The sequence below is a fragment of the Mugil cephalus genome, chromosome 5 (assembly GCF_022458985.1).
Source record: "Mugil cephalus isolate CIBA_MC_2020 chromosome 5, CIBA_Mcephalus_1.1, whole genome shotgun sequence".
Lineage (NCBI taxonomy): Eukaryota > Metazoa > Chordata > Actinopteri > Mugiliformes > Mugilidae > Mugil > Mugil cephalus.
This window is the reverse complement of record NC_061774.1, coordinates 7,124,807-7,139,684: the sequence shown is the minus strand read 5'-3', so window position 1 is coordinate 7,139,684 and position 14,878 is coordinate 7,124,807. Positions and strand designations below refer to the sequence as shown.

Here is a 14,878-nt window from a genome sequence, read left to right as displayed (position 1 = left end):
AATTTCAACGAGTTGAGGATAATGCATAAAACCAGCCTTTTACACGCATCTCATCTCATTAGCGGTAAACCACATAAAAATGCTTTTCACGTAACACTTCACTAATACACACAACAGCAGTTTTCGATTTTTGAGACTTGTTGCAAAGTCAAATTTAAGGCGCGATTAAGATTTCATAGAACACCGCTCATTGTTATTCTGTGGCGCTGGCAGCTGCAATAAAACTTGTGCGTGGGGCTGCAGATGAGCCGACACAAGGGAAACATTGCAAAGCCTACCATCATCTTCTCAAAGAGGTCAATGATTTCCTTTTCCGAGAGGTTCATGGATCTGTCGTCAAAAAAGGGCTGCGGGATGGGCAGTTCAGCTTGGGTGGAGAGGGGATCTGTGGGGTGCTGTATGAGAGGCTTCTCCTTTTTCGTCCCCGTTTTCCTGAAACTGGTGATACGATCACGCTGGAAGAAAGCAGAGTGTTTGAGATGTTAAAATATTGCATTGATAATAATCCTGCTTAGACTAGGTCAAACATTGTTCACAACTATTTACAGAAAACAGGATACATTTTATGTTGAAACAAAATAACAGACGGCTACAAATTAACTGAAAACTACAGGTAGATTTGCTCCGATTACTGTTTTTAATATCCCAGACATATTAAAATAAGTCCAAGAACAACTGCCTTGTACACCCCAAAAGGACTTTACTTACCACAGAACATGCAGGATTAAAAGGACAACCAGGTTATGCTTTTGTTATTTGAATCATTTCCTCAGGTTTGCGACGCAAACACTGAGCTTCTTTGTTATATTTTTGCCGTTTTCTGACACTGCTGTGCATTCAGTGTAGCAGAAAAAAGACACATGCAATCACTGAAAGTTAGTCGTATGTAGTACAAGGGAAGGGAGGGGGGATGACATGCTGGATGAATGAACGTTTATTAGTTCAAAATGGAAAGACAAACGTGATGAGGATGATGTTGCTAATGTGGGTTTACTGAAAAATGAGCAGATGGATCAAACGCACTGTAAGCTGCGGCAAAACTGATTTCTGGCAACTGCAATGACTATTAATACTATATCTTAGTATCACTGCAGTACCATGTGAGGGTTTAAATGTCAAAGCCAGGCTGTTTGTTAACTAAGAGTATTAAAAAAGCCCCAGGTAAAAACATCTAATCAGAAGTGCTACTGATAATTGCGCACTAAATGATCTATGAGCAGCTACAACAGTCTGGATGCTATGGGCTAAGTTTTGCTCATAATGAAAATTTCAGGCTAACAGACCTTGGTGGTCGTAAGTAATGGCACCATAAAAAAATGATATGTTATGATTTACACAGCATTGTGCAGGGCTTACCACGGCTTGAACGTGAGACAAACCGAAGCTCATTCTTTCACAAATGTCACACTTACTTGTAACGGTAGATAAACATTTTAGTTTTTTGTGTTCAGTTAAAATATCGAAATTCTTTTGCTTCCAACACATGTGATCCATCTCTATGTTTCAGTGAAAAGTCGCATGCAGGCATGACAAAAGATGAGGTGATGCAAAATTAAGAAAAATAACCACACCAAAATAAAACCGAGCACCTTACCATATCATCAGCCAATGTTTTTATGTGTATGTTCTGTTGGAGGGAGGGCACAGTGTGAAAAAACAAGATCCAACAGAAAACGACAATACCGCCAAGAGCACAGTATGTTTCTCAGATCACATTCACATGTACAGTATCTTCTCGTTTCCTCTGTGAAACCAAATTAGCTTCCAATGATGCTTGAACAAGGCATGAAGCATACAGTATGTGCCAACGTTTCGGAGCCACAATTAGCGTTTGCTCATTCTCTGCCGTTTCTTCCCACAGATGAAATGAGAAAATCTTGGATACTGTACACGTTTAGGATGTGACGATACTCGATGATCCCAAATAAAAGGCTAAATGTGTGCGTTCAAGAGCGAACATCCCGAGGACACACACTTTACACACACATACGAAACAAATAAACAAAACGAGCCCCGTCATGAAGCACCTATAATCCCACACCAGTTCACAACATCCACTGTAAACATGCAAAGTTAGTGCTGTTTGGTAAATGTTTCGTGTAATCCAAGAATAAGCCTTCTCATTGTGTGCGTGACATTTTTTTCCCCAGCCACCAAAGGGTTCGTTTATCGCTGTGACATCGATTCTAAAGAGCATCGTTTGTAGTGACAGAGGGCCAAAAGATTAAAACCACAACTTCTCCTTGCGCCGATGTTTATCTTGATCTCAGACACAATGGGACAGGTTGCTGCCAAAGGCTTGTAGCTCTGCAAGGGACGACCATTTGAAACACACCTCAAATGGGAAGCAGTAGCAGCGCTGCCATATGCTGTGGCACTAGGCTGTAAAGTACTAATGAGCAGGGAGATGTGGGGTAGCGGTGGCCATAAAGCCTGCCTCCAGCCGTGGCTTTCTCCACTGTTCTAATCAGGAAACTACTGATGCTGGGGCGAGCAAACAGATTGGCTCTAACCTGCACCTCCCTCTGTGTATCTTCATCAGCTGTCGCTCTGGGCAACACTGAGCAGACACTCAAACTGCCATATCTGTCTCTATTTTTTTCCGCAACGACTGATCAACAGTTGGGAGGTGAAGCTATAAACCACAGAACACAAAGTTTCGGTCTCGGTGCGCAGGCCTCATCAGCTGCTCAAGTCGTCACTTCAAGTCAAGATAACAATAAGTCATTTTCAACACACTGTGTGCACAGAGGGTTCAGCCTGGCGTGTCCACGTATTTGTTTCACCTTTATTCACTGCCTTTAATCCAGCTGCAAGTCTCCTCACGGCGTCTGGAAAGCTAAGAATCCGACCTGAGCAACAACTTTTCCCATTTTGAACTCCGAGAGCATGTGTCATTAAGCCCAGCTTCTCTAGCAGTCTAAAGCAGCATGAAACAATAGCTAATTTTCAAATGGAGTACTTAAACATTTTCTAATCAATTTAACAACAATCAAACCACTGTTTGGTTAATTGCCTTGACTTGAGGGCCTTTCCTTGCCCATTATCTTGGCAACATCGCAACATTGCAATTTAACATCTAACAATTAAGCTTGCATGTCCTCTGGGCTTCTCCTGCTTATTAAAGTAAACTTTTTCATCATAATAAATGTTTATTACCAAACACATATTTCTCCAAATAACCTAATCAAATTAGCTCTGGGTCCCTTCTTAATCAAATATGATTATGACTCCATGCAGATGCTTAAAAAATGAAAACACAAAGCAATATCCCACAACTTGAGAGCCAAATTGGGCACACAAAACCGTACCGGTTTGCACATTTCACACAATAACTTTTCAAATTAATACTGAAAACTACAATTAATGTTTGTATTGCATTAGCTCCTGCAGAGACATATCCTTTCATTGCGCTTAGTCTTATTGTGACATGTGAAATCAATTTTTATCCAAGATGGACAGAAGACCAGTTTAGTTTCAGACTATCATTGCACAGCTTTTCAACAGAAACCCATGTTATACTCAACCAATTTAACAAGGCCATCTGTATGATGTCATTTTAACTCAGTCACTGGAACCACCGCTATAAAATCAGTAGCCACGATGCCTGTGTAAAACGACTTCAGCAGGAAATTAGGTTTTACTTTAATTAGTTCTAAGAATAACAAAGGATTACTGGGAGCTAGCCATTGTTGGCAGCAACGACTGTAATGCAGTGTGCTGCTGACAGTTCTTGGCAAGTTCACGAAACTTCCTTGTGTCCCTGCTTAATCGACTGCTCTGTTCAGCTACAGGCTAGCGGGTGTCAGCAACACTCACACCTGGTTTTCAGTGTGGCAAAGAAATTGACCTTTCCCGGGGAAAGAATTCCAATCCTGACAGTGGAGCTGCGAGAAATTAAGGAAAAACTGTGCAAATTTTTATAATTGGCCTTGTTCGCTTGTAAGTAACCTTTAGAGGTTTAGAAGTGCAGTCCAGCAGAAAATCTCATTGGTGCTCATTTAATAAACTGTTTGTTGCTTATGCAGAGAGTCTCAAACATGCGTTTCACACATTTCAACCGAGTGTAGCACAGCTCATCGCTCCGAACGTTAATAAATCAAGCAATGAAGTTGAACCATATACTATTTACTCATTAGGAGCAGCAGTGACTGACACTAGAGACCTGTTAGACAGAGAAGCAGTATAATGCACTGCACAGCAACAATAAAAGGCATAAGGAGATCCTAGCAAAAAGAATGGCTAAGATTTATTCACCAGAAAGGAAAGTATCAATTTGCTACTATAGCTATGTAATGATAAGCGTGCAACCTGTCAGTGAAACAGTGTTGATACTGATGATTTCATTTGTACATGACAAATAAAACAATCTGCAAAGAAAGAACCCGAACCAGCTCACACAGGAACTCTGCATAGCTGCAATCAACGATGACCTAAATTCTGACAAACATTCAGAAAGCGGTACGTCAGCATTGTACCGTGGTCTGGATAATTCAGATGAGACACAGATGGGCACAGATACGCGTCTGTCCTCATTATCAGATCACAGATTGGAAAAAAAAAAAAAAAAAATCAGGTTCTGGGCCTCAATGTTCTGGGCCTCTAAATTTACACTGTTGCTCCTCAACATATCAATAGGGTGCACTAGAGCTCTTACTACAAATTAGTGGGCAACCATGTTCAGAGGTGTGATGATGTGAACGGGATGGACTACACGTTTTGGCTAGGTTTCAATTATTAATCCTCTATCTGGATATATTCATTGGATAAGCTTAGGAAAACAATTGTTTTACCCTTTAGAAAAACAATCTCCACCTAAGTCCTGCTGTGCAAACACATGAGTGAGTGATGATGACTCCATGTCATTAACACTAAATCAAATCAACATTGAAAATACATTGTTCGTGTAATCTCGCAGGATTTGCAGAACTGGAATAGCATGACCAGTTTTGAGGGTGTGGCATCAGACAGCACCAAATACCAGCCATGTAACTGAATTAGACACAGTAACAAACTGATTTGCCTAAATGAATCTTATTACAGAGTCTTCTCAATGCCAGTCTTTGTGAGCCAAGAGATGGTGCACAACACAGCCAACACCACAAAAACAGATTCATCAATGCATGATCTGTTCTTCTTAATATGATGTATTACTTACATGTTTGCAATGAGAGCAAAGAGCTCTGTACACCTGGCATTTCATGTAACCAAGTGAAATTCCATTGCAAATAATCAACAAGTACCAGTGAGTACAAATGCTGCGCTTTGGGTATTTACGTGTGGCAATAAATCTTTAAATGACAAGAAACATCTGTCCTACAGCTTTCAGTCACATTTCTCTTTCAGCTTAGGTAGATGTCTTCTTCACCCCAACTCCCACATATGTACCAACACAACTTTAGTGAGTTCTCTGAATAACTTTGCTGAGTTTCATCTGTGACAGAGCCACAAGCATCAGTCAGTTTTACAGATTTGGGGTGTTGATGAGACAATTCGGCAAACTCTGAATGGTGGTGTGAATTACTTAAATTATAACTATTCATACTTGAATTAATGTCATAGAAGTATTTGGGTTTCTGACAGTTGTTTGGACAAAACTAGCAATCAGGCTGCAGATCTATTAAGGCCAAAGTGTTCTTAAACTAAACACATACAGTCCTCTCACAAAGACCAAAGTCATTTCAACACCACAAAGCGGATGTCTATCAGACTTACGAGGCTATATAAAATGCCAGATTCGAGGTTTTTTTTTTCACTCATACAGTCACTCCAAAAATAGAGGCACATATGACCTAATGTGCCCAGAGTGATAACATCCATTTCCAAACAAGTTAAACCACCAACTCGCTGCATATAAAGATGAACAAAACCTCCATGACGTAACCCATGGAGAGTGGCTTTGAAGCTCTTTGTGGGTGGCTCTAGCCATGACCATCTTGTCACTTTACTAGGCTGCAAACATGTTCGTTATTATTGTAAAGTTGGGAATTTTGAAATGAAGGACTGTGGAGCCTGACTCCACTCTCAATGCAAGGAGCAAATCTAGAATGAAGGATTCTAGCTTCTAGAGGACATGGGACACATACTGCACATAATATTGTTATTGCAAGCAGTTCCACAAGAATACAATTGTGGAAAGACAAATAGCACCAAAGGACATGGACCTTTGTTCTATTACAGAAAGATCTATTGTACACAAGCAGCATAATGGCAGATTTGTCATCTCAGCAGACTAATTTACAATCCATCTAAAAAGAAAAAGACATGAGCGGGGCGCTCACAGGCTCAACCTGGGATCCTTGTTCCACGGTTCCATAGACAACTCAGACAGCGTGCAATTGATTTGAAAATGAAAGAAGATAAACAATATAGAATTCACTAAATATTCGAAAGAGCAGAAGTGCCTTTAAAGGGACTTGAGTCTTTGGTAGCCTTATTCTTTCAGGAAAGTACTGGTACTGTTTACAGCTTCCTAAAACAGCAACTGCTGCAAAGGGGAAGCACACAAAAGCCGGTAGTTTGAAAAGCCTCACACTGGACGACCTGACCATGTGACTGAACCCTAGCACAGCTTTGGCCTCAGGTTATCTCCATCTCTGTTGAAAGCAAATTTCCAGTACCACATCCTCGAGGGTTGGCAAGTTATGCAGCAATCACAAAAGCTGAGAATAGTATGAAAGAACTGAGTGTTTCTTAATTTTTTTTCATAATTATTTGTATTTAACAGGCTCCTGAAAAGAATCTCTTTCAGTAAAAGATTGCTATTCGTGCTATAGGAACTTCATAGAGTCACAGTTGATTGTTCTCAAGGCGTGATCACACAAACTGAAAATGCTGTTGTTTTTTAACAGCTGGCATGTAAATACATATGAAATAGTCCCAGAGTCCAAAACATGTCCAGCTTTACCTGTAACTCTCACAGCAGTTACACAGTATGCAACTGTAACAGTAATTTACACTATAATTCACAGCAAATGCCACAATCTGTCTCATATTTGCTGCTTATGTAACAGATTACGAAGATGTTGAGACAGCTGTCAAACCTACACTTACAAACTGTAAATTAATGCACATCAATGAGTGTGACAAATGCCACTCTTACCACCATGTCTAGCAAGAGGGAATCTAACCAATGTAATCATTTTGTATAATTCAAGAGGCAGTGCTGGGAATATACCTTCATTGTGGCCTGCATAAGAAGGCACAGTAGCTCATTCATAACACATCCTCCACTCATGCATCATGGCCAATGCATTGATGCTGACGTTATGTCTTATGCACTTCTATGCAACTCAGGCAGTTTCCCACTCTAAAGTGTTATGTCTAGTCCACATGTATCCACTGTGTGACTAAAGCATTCATCACTGCTTCCTGTCTCCAACTTCCTGAATACTCTTAAAAATGCTCACATGTGGTCTGTTTCCTGCCGTTTCTCACACGGTTTCTCCCTAACACAATTGCGGTTATATTTAATCCATAACGCATAATGTAAACGTGGAGAAAATACAAAGTATTACACAGCAGAGAAGAAAAATAGGTGCGACTAAGTGGTGACAACTTGTTAAAACTGACCAAACAGGAGATAGAATATAGCCTCAAGTGTGTGACAAACTGACAACTTGTTCTAACCGCAAGCTAACGTGACCCAAAACGATCCCAGAGGTGTCCCTAAAGCTCACGTATCAAAGCGCTCAAATGTTTCAAATGCCACAGCCTCTACGAGCAGCAGCACAGCAAGCCATTAAGTATGATGCACATATGAAATTGTCAAAACTGTCAAAAGTGTGAAGGTTACCCATTACTTAGCTGGACATAGAAAATATTTTCGTCTTTGTGTAGCCCAATATGTACGAGACCTGTGTGTCTACATACATATATATATATATATATGCACACACACACTGACTCTCACAGCAATTATACACTGTGTATCTGTGGTGTCAACATAATGTTGTTAGTGGGGGCCTTTGGGGCCTATGGGTTGAGAGGAGGGGGCTCTGTGGATCAATCAAGCTTCTAGAGATTCCCAGCAGAACACTGAACTGTCACAAGATCTTTAGTGTTATCTTGACTGAATGTTATATCAGTGGTGATAATGTTACGCCTCATCAGTGTATATATTTAACGAAACTTATACTGTCAAGTAGAGAATTTTTCATTTGAGTGTCAATGACAAAACGGAAACGTATACATTGAACCCATGTCCAGGCTGTTTTATTCAAGAGACTACTGCTTAAATGGTGCTGAAATGTCCACTCATTACTGTAGGCTTAATTACTTTAATGACTACATGGAGAGAAAGATTACATGTCCTAATTTAATTAACAAGAGTTAACTACAAGTGTCAGCACCGTCAAATCAAAACGTACATTCCAATATTTGGAGCAGACCATGCCAAGCTTTTTTCTGTTTAATTTGTATCCGGTTCTTGTATGATCTCACCACTAGTTAATGGAAATTCCTCCCAGGAATCCCAAAGCCACGGCTTTACACAATGAAGCTAGCACGGTGTTAGCCATTACAAATGGTTCATAGAACCACCACCAAAAGAACATTAATCACATTACCATTGAACGGTGTGTGTGTGTGCTGTAAATGACATCATAATATACTAACAAAGCTGTATGACCATTTTTGAAAGCAACCATCTGTAAACACTGTGCGTGCTAGCTTGCTGCTGGTATCTGTAGATATGTCCTGCTCATTTGCCCCCAAGCCACTGTGTTTCAGGACTCCTTCAAAAGCCTTCTCAGACTGCGGTTGGCTCAAAACAGGCTGACTGTAGTTGGGAGATGACCTATGATAACAATGATTAGCTGACCCTGGTCTGCTGTAGTGGCTAGCAAGTTACAAGCTGCATAGTATACTTTTATCAGCTTAAGTTTTGGGGCTTGCTAACACTGGCCACAAACATTAACTTAACAGTATCATCCTGCAGCTTCTACCCCAACAGAAAGCATCTAGCATTACTGCGGTCAAGTTCTGTTTTGTTTTGTTTTGTTTTTTTGTTGTTTTTTTTTTGGTTTTACGGTTAACTTTTAACACACTATTCACAATCGCCAATCAGGTGCCTTTTTTAAACGTTCTCTTGCATCACCCCATTTCACACTTTACAATCAAAAATTTGCATTGAATAGAAATGCCTTTCAGCATGCACTGTTGTTCCCACCCTTCTTACTTTACCTTGCTATTCCCTATATAGGTTGAACATTGACATCTCCATTGTCCAGCTTGTCGGGCGAGTTTTTCCACTCGCGTTATCTTGACTTCTCCATGTATGCATGGACTTACATGAATGCTTCCTGTGTGCTTTTAAACATAAACCTCTAAAATGGTGACCAACTATCCCATGTATTTGCAATATATGTATTCAATGGCACTGATAGTGACAAGTTGACCTTTGAGATCATGATCACCTATGATTGTTTGTTATAGATAATAGAAAGCAAAAGAAAGACCTGCAACAAGCCTAAACAAATACTGAATGACTAATCAAATTGCAAAAGGAAATCATCTGTCCAACCCTCTTAACTATTTTAATCATCTTTTATTACTTCTGACAAAATGTTTCTGTTGTTCAACTGAAATGAAAGTTTTACAATCTAGTGCACCTGAAGCCTTGTATGCTATGTTCTTGAACAGGAAATCTCTTTCAAGGGTCATCCCCTGCCTGGCCAACATTCTTTTGCATAACTGCTACTTTCCCACAGCAGGAAGCACCGTATATGACATAACTGCTTACAATTATATATTCAATCTATTCAAAGTATTCAAAGGTTGTGAATTTACCAAAAAGCAGGGATGTGATGCAGAATTGATTTATTCAACTTTCATGGTGAATGAATTCACACAACAACCAGGGGATAAGGGAGGAGTTAAATTTCAGGTTTGAAGAAAGTGTGACGAGGAATTTTTTTTTTTAAACTACAGTTCCCATAACAAATAGATACACAACCCCCACTGAACTTCAATATAAAATAAAACCCACATATGTAGCTGCAAATATTATGCATGGAGAGTGTTGATTACAAATAAGCTACTTCCATCCCATTGTCATTTTATGGATGCGGTACCACAAAGTGAGATCATTCTTTACTCTGGTATGCATAAGGGTAATATTTTCCCCTTGTGTCAGACCAGCTCGTCTGAATTCCTTTCAAAGACTTTCATTCCATCGCCCTGTTCTGTGGGACGTCACGCTTTTACAACCACAAGACAAGGACATCCTAACAAAGAAGTGCCGCAAACCACTGAAAAGTTTTGAGTTATGTTCAACTTGGAACACTGTGGTGTTATTCTAATGTCCTTGGCCGTGTTGAGTATCTACATCCTGGGCTCATAGCCCAAATGGTGTTGGTGTGATGTAATCCTGCCCAGTGACTCGTTAAACAAACACACGGCGTTCAGTGTTTCTCCTCTAAAGGCTGATCTGACATTGCCTACACCGAAACGTGCCAGCGTCTCTTTCCTTATTAGCCGAACAAATGACAGAGCACCTTTCAGGACCTCTGAGTGACAAAGCAGAGTGACAACCTCTTCTCTGCTCATGACAAATATTAACACTTTAGTATGGACCCACATCCACACAGCCTACACTGCACGCAAGGTATGTAACTGTTTAGCCCCATATAAGGTGAAAACAGTGTGCTGTCAAGAATGAGATAATAACAATAATCATCATCAAATAAACCTCCCAAAAGAGTATTTTTGAGTTAGCTTTTGCTGACTTAAATATGCACATACCATCACGCTTCCACATTTCAACTTTGAATTTACACGCCTAAAAACAAACTTTCGCCTACAGAGCATATTAAGGAACCTTAAAAGTGGGAATAAACAAAAGAGGACGAATCAAAGCTCCACCCAAGGATGAATAATGACTTCCTCCTCCAAACTCAGAGCTGTTGAGGTTTGTGCAACAGCTGCAGTTTAGGCCTCTCCTTCCTCCGCTTCTGACTCCTCTGCTTGGAGAATTGAGCAACAGGGTACAAGCCTGGCCATGGACCACTTTAAGAAACGAACAAAACAGAGATTTGGCCGAGCACTGACGTCATCTAGGCGCTCTTGCAGGCATTTTAAACTTGGGAGGCAGAATGTTCATGACTTGCAGGCTGTTAGGATTTCTCAAAGCAACACCCCCTGGTATCTCTGGGAGAGTATGTCATTTCAGTCCACTCTGGGATTTCCTGTCCAGCAATTACTATAGCTGCACTTTCCCTCTCACCCTAAGTTTGCTGTAAACACATAGAAACTGTTTGCCTTGGTGTATCTATGCTTTAGCTGTATCTAAGCAACAACTGTTGCACCCTAAGTAAACAACAGAAGTGTTAATGAAGTCATCAACGAGGTCATAAAGTCGTGTTTTTCATTTGCATTTGGTCCCGTTTGGTTTAGTGACTTCCTGCCAAAGCAAACATTTTTTTGTCAATATAAATGGCATTTTCAGTTCCTGCTTTAGTGACTTCTGCAACTAAACCGTTTGAGTAATACCACCTATGGGTCGCAGTGTAATGCAACACAACCAAGAGTCATTTATTAGCAATTGAGAAACGACATTGTGCAGAAAGCTCACCGGCAGCCAACCTTTCCACGCCGACATATATTGGAAAGCACAAACAAAGATCCACAGCAAAGTTTTTCTTTCTGTTCGTGGAAAATCACTTTCAGCCACAGGTTTCTACAACTGCTGAGAGTGTCAGTGGTGACATGCACTTAGCACACTAGTTAGATTTACAGTTTGGCATTTCATTTAGGACAGTGAACGCGAGACTGTGGCTGCAGTTGACCAAATGAAGCAACTGTATGTTTTGGATACTCTTATTTACATAAATTGCAAAAAATATTACAGCAAAGGGCGTGCTGACTGGTCAGAAGTGATTGATGGAGACTTTATACTAAATCCAAGACAAAACTTCCACCACATCTGTGAGCTTACTTCCAGGCAATGAATGGCATGCAGGAGCAGCTTCATGACATCAGAGCGCCAATGATGCTGGATTACCAGCTTTCCAAACAAGCGCCACGCTCCTCCCTCTATGTCAACTACTGCACTCGTCCAAAACCACAGGGAAGACTATAAATGGAACAAATGTTTAATGTACTTCAGTTGTTATCTCACAGACACTGCCCTCGGGTTGACTAAGGATAAGTTTTATCAATCACGCACACATTTGCACGGTTCAAAAAACCACCATCGTGCACTGAGTCATCTGGTCACACTTTCTTGGTGTGTGAGCAAAAGCACGAGATAGAAAAGGCCCAGCTGTCACAACAAGGATGCTCTTCAAACAAAACAAAAAACAACTTTCAGGAGATGTATTGACAGGAGTAATAGCATGATCCACTGAGTGCCTTGAAAAGTGAAGCACTCAGCGAAACAGTATCTGTTTTGCTCATGTGTAGCTGCTATTAGCTGCTCTGTATTAGGCTACATTAAATAGTAATAACAACACATCAATAACTGTTTGAGCAGGGACCTTCTATATTGAAAGCAGCTTCCTAACTTTATGGAGTCCTGTTCGACATTATATCAGGAACATGTTGACTAATTATGAAAGCTTTTGAAAAGCAAACAAAAAGGTAGTGAAACTCTGCAGCTGAGGAGCGGTGCAACTTTCTCAGCCAGTACGTGTGTGTGAATTAACCCTTTCTCGTGGGATCACAGGATGTGACAGCACACACACTGCCACGAAAGACCAGCGGGAAGAATACGTACCAGCTTTTTGTTTTTACCCTCATCTTCGCTCGGCTTCTTTTTGGAGGGTTTATTGGGGTCCTCCCCGCCGCTGGCTTGGTCCATCTCGGCTTTCAGTCAGTTCAAACTCCACAAAAAGTTGTCAAACTCCAGCAAAGCAGTCTTCTCGCAACACTCAACGCAGCAAACCATCCAGGTTAGGTGTTATCAAAATCCATTCCGTTAAAAGGTGGATGATAAGATCAAGTTTTCCGCTCGCAAAATAGTTGACGAATAGCATCCAGCGGCAGTCGAGGAGAAGGTGTGGTAGGGTATACGCCCTGGTGGCTCCTCGGCTGGGCAGTGAGTCAGTTCACACGACCGGGAGAGGCTTCCCTGGAAGCACCACAACACAGTGCAAACAGCAGTTCATTAGTCTAGCAAAAACGTCCCGGGTGTTGAGTTGCACATATGAATGTTTCCCTTGTTAGTATGCACAGTGCAGACACATTTCAGCCAAGATAGTACATACTGTGAATGGTAAACCACATGTGAACGAACGTGTCGGACTTGGCTGTAATAATAAAAGCAGCGCGTTTTTTACACTTTACACTCACCTCTTTTTTTGTCTTCTCTTTTTTTGGGGGGGAAATATGTTAAAACTGTCAGGACAGAATGAAAACTTAAAACCGTGTAACTTGTTAATACCGTGTTGATAACCGATAACGTGTTTCGGTATCCTCTGACAGTTGTCACCGTACACTGACAGAGCCGTTACACCCCCGATAATAGAGCCGTTAATCAATATCATTAACAGTTGTATTGTTGAAAAATCACCGTTGTTCTCTCTGTGCTTGGAATACTTTGCAGGGCTGCCCCCTTAGCCAAGCTAGCAACTGGCGGCAGTTACCTGGCGAACATTGGTTACTCTGTCGTACAGAATAACACCCCAGTAGACACTTAAGTATATTTATAGACAACAGTGTGGAATAATAAATCTAATGTAAAAGAAAAGTAAAAAAAAAAAAAATCCCATCCAGGGCTTACCTTTGCAACCAAACGTGAAGAAACCAGGCCCACGATAGTCCCGCCCTCCTGTGTTCTGATTGGCCAATGAGACGCGTACGGGAAGGGGATTCCTGCTGCCATTGGTCAGACCGTCTGACAGTCCTAAGGTCGGCGTGGCGTCGGAAGGGAGGAGACTTGTGACGTAGAGGGTCAGTCAGATCTCACAGCTGGCGGATGGGATGCAGGCAGTTTTAACCCTTTATTGGGCACTCATTGACATGCTTGGGGAAATTCAAAATAACCCTAGAGTGTCATTGTAGGGCATAAGAAAACATTTTCACTTTTGTGAACTTTTTCAAGGTTTTTTTTAATTTTCATGGAGAAAATCAAGATTATTGAATTTACAATATGTGGTTCCGTGCCCTTAAGTGGTAAACAAATGTAAACATGCATTTAGACCATTAGAACATAAGTGCTGATTCAGACACATTATGACGTTAGACTTCATTAGGCCACTTCTTTGTGGTACCTAAAAAAAAACAGTTATGTTCAGCATTCATGCAGAGGTAGACTTTGCAGACCACATTTGATCATGATTTGATCTGAGAATGATATGTTGATCTTCTCTGATTGGCTGAATGAAAACCACATTCTTGTAAACTTCATTGAGGTACCTCTATATGCCCCATAAAGGGTTAATAATAAATAAATAAATACATTAAAAAAAAAGATCTGTGAATAATGTAGTCTTTGGAAAACTGAGTGTGGATAGGAGGCAGGGTGTGACTCAATGTCAACAAAGCACACCTCAACGTGTTTGTGTGTAATCATGACATACACACACACACTGTTTTTTCTGCCTGCATGTGAAAATAAGAGCTGGTGTCGTTGTTACATATTGGAGTGTGTCACAGGGTTATGCCTTGTATGCCTGTGTTTACATGAAAAATATAAATAACTACATCTTTCAGCATATGCCAGAGGTGTTCAGAGGATAACAAGGCTAAAATAAACTCCAAAAAATGTAGTGATTAAATGACTGGTTGGTTCACTGTCGACAGAACGTTTTTATTTTTGCATAAGGTGATTGGAGTCAACTCTTGTTCCTAAACAGTTTTTGTGTGTGTGTCATCCTACTGGGGTCATTGCTACTTCCCAGCAGAACATGTTGAAGGCAAAACATGTATTGTTTACTGG

General features: G+C 40.7%; 1 protein-coding gene across 7 annotated transcripts in view; it reads right to left on the bottom strand.

Moving 5' to 3' along the window:
* diaph2 (diaphanous-related formin 2) overlaps positions 1-13,799 on the bottom strand; it is a 344,356-nt gene extending 330,557 nt beyond the window's left edge. For 3 of the 7 annotated variants that reach the window (XM_047584556.1, XM_047584558.1, XM_047584559.1), the window contains exons 1-4: positions 13,291-13,657; positions 12,716-13,069; positions 1,595-1,627; positions 279-455 (exon numbers count right to left, since the gene is read on the bottom strand). In XM_047584556.1, the coding sequence (XP_047440512.1) occupies positions 279-455; positions 1,595-1,627; positions 12,716-12,799 (294 nt within the window). In that variant the 5' untranslated portion in view covers positions 12,800-13,069; positions 13,291-13,657. Of the gene's footprint in view, positions 1-278; positions 456-1,594; positions 1,628-12,715; positions 13,070-13,290; positions 13,658-13,720 lie in introns of those variants that run through there. The other 4 variants (XM_047584557.1, XM_047584561.1, XM_047584562.1 and 1 more) reach the window with 4 other exon arrangements.
* Positions 13,800-14,878: the final 1,079 nt, after the last annotated feature.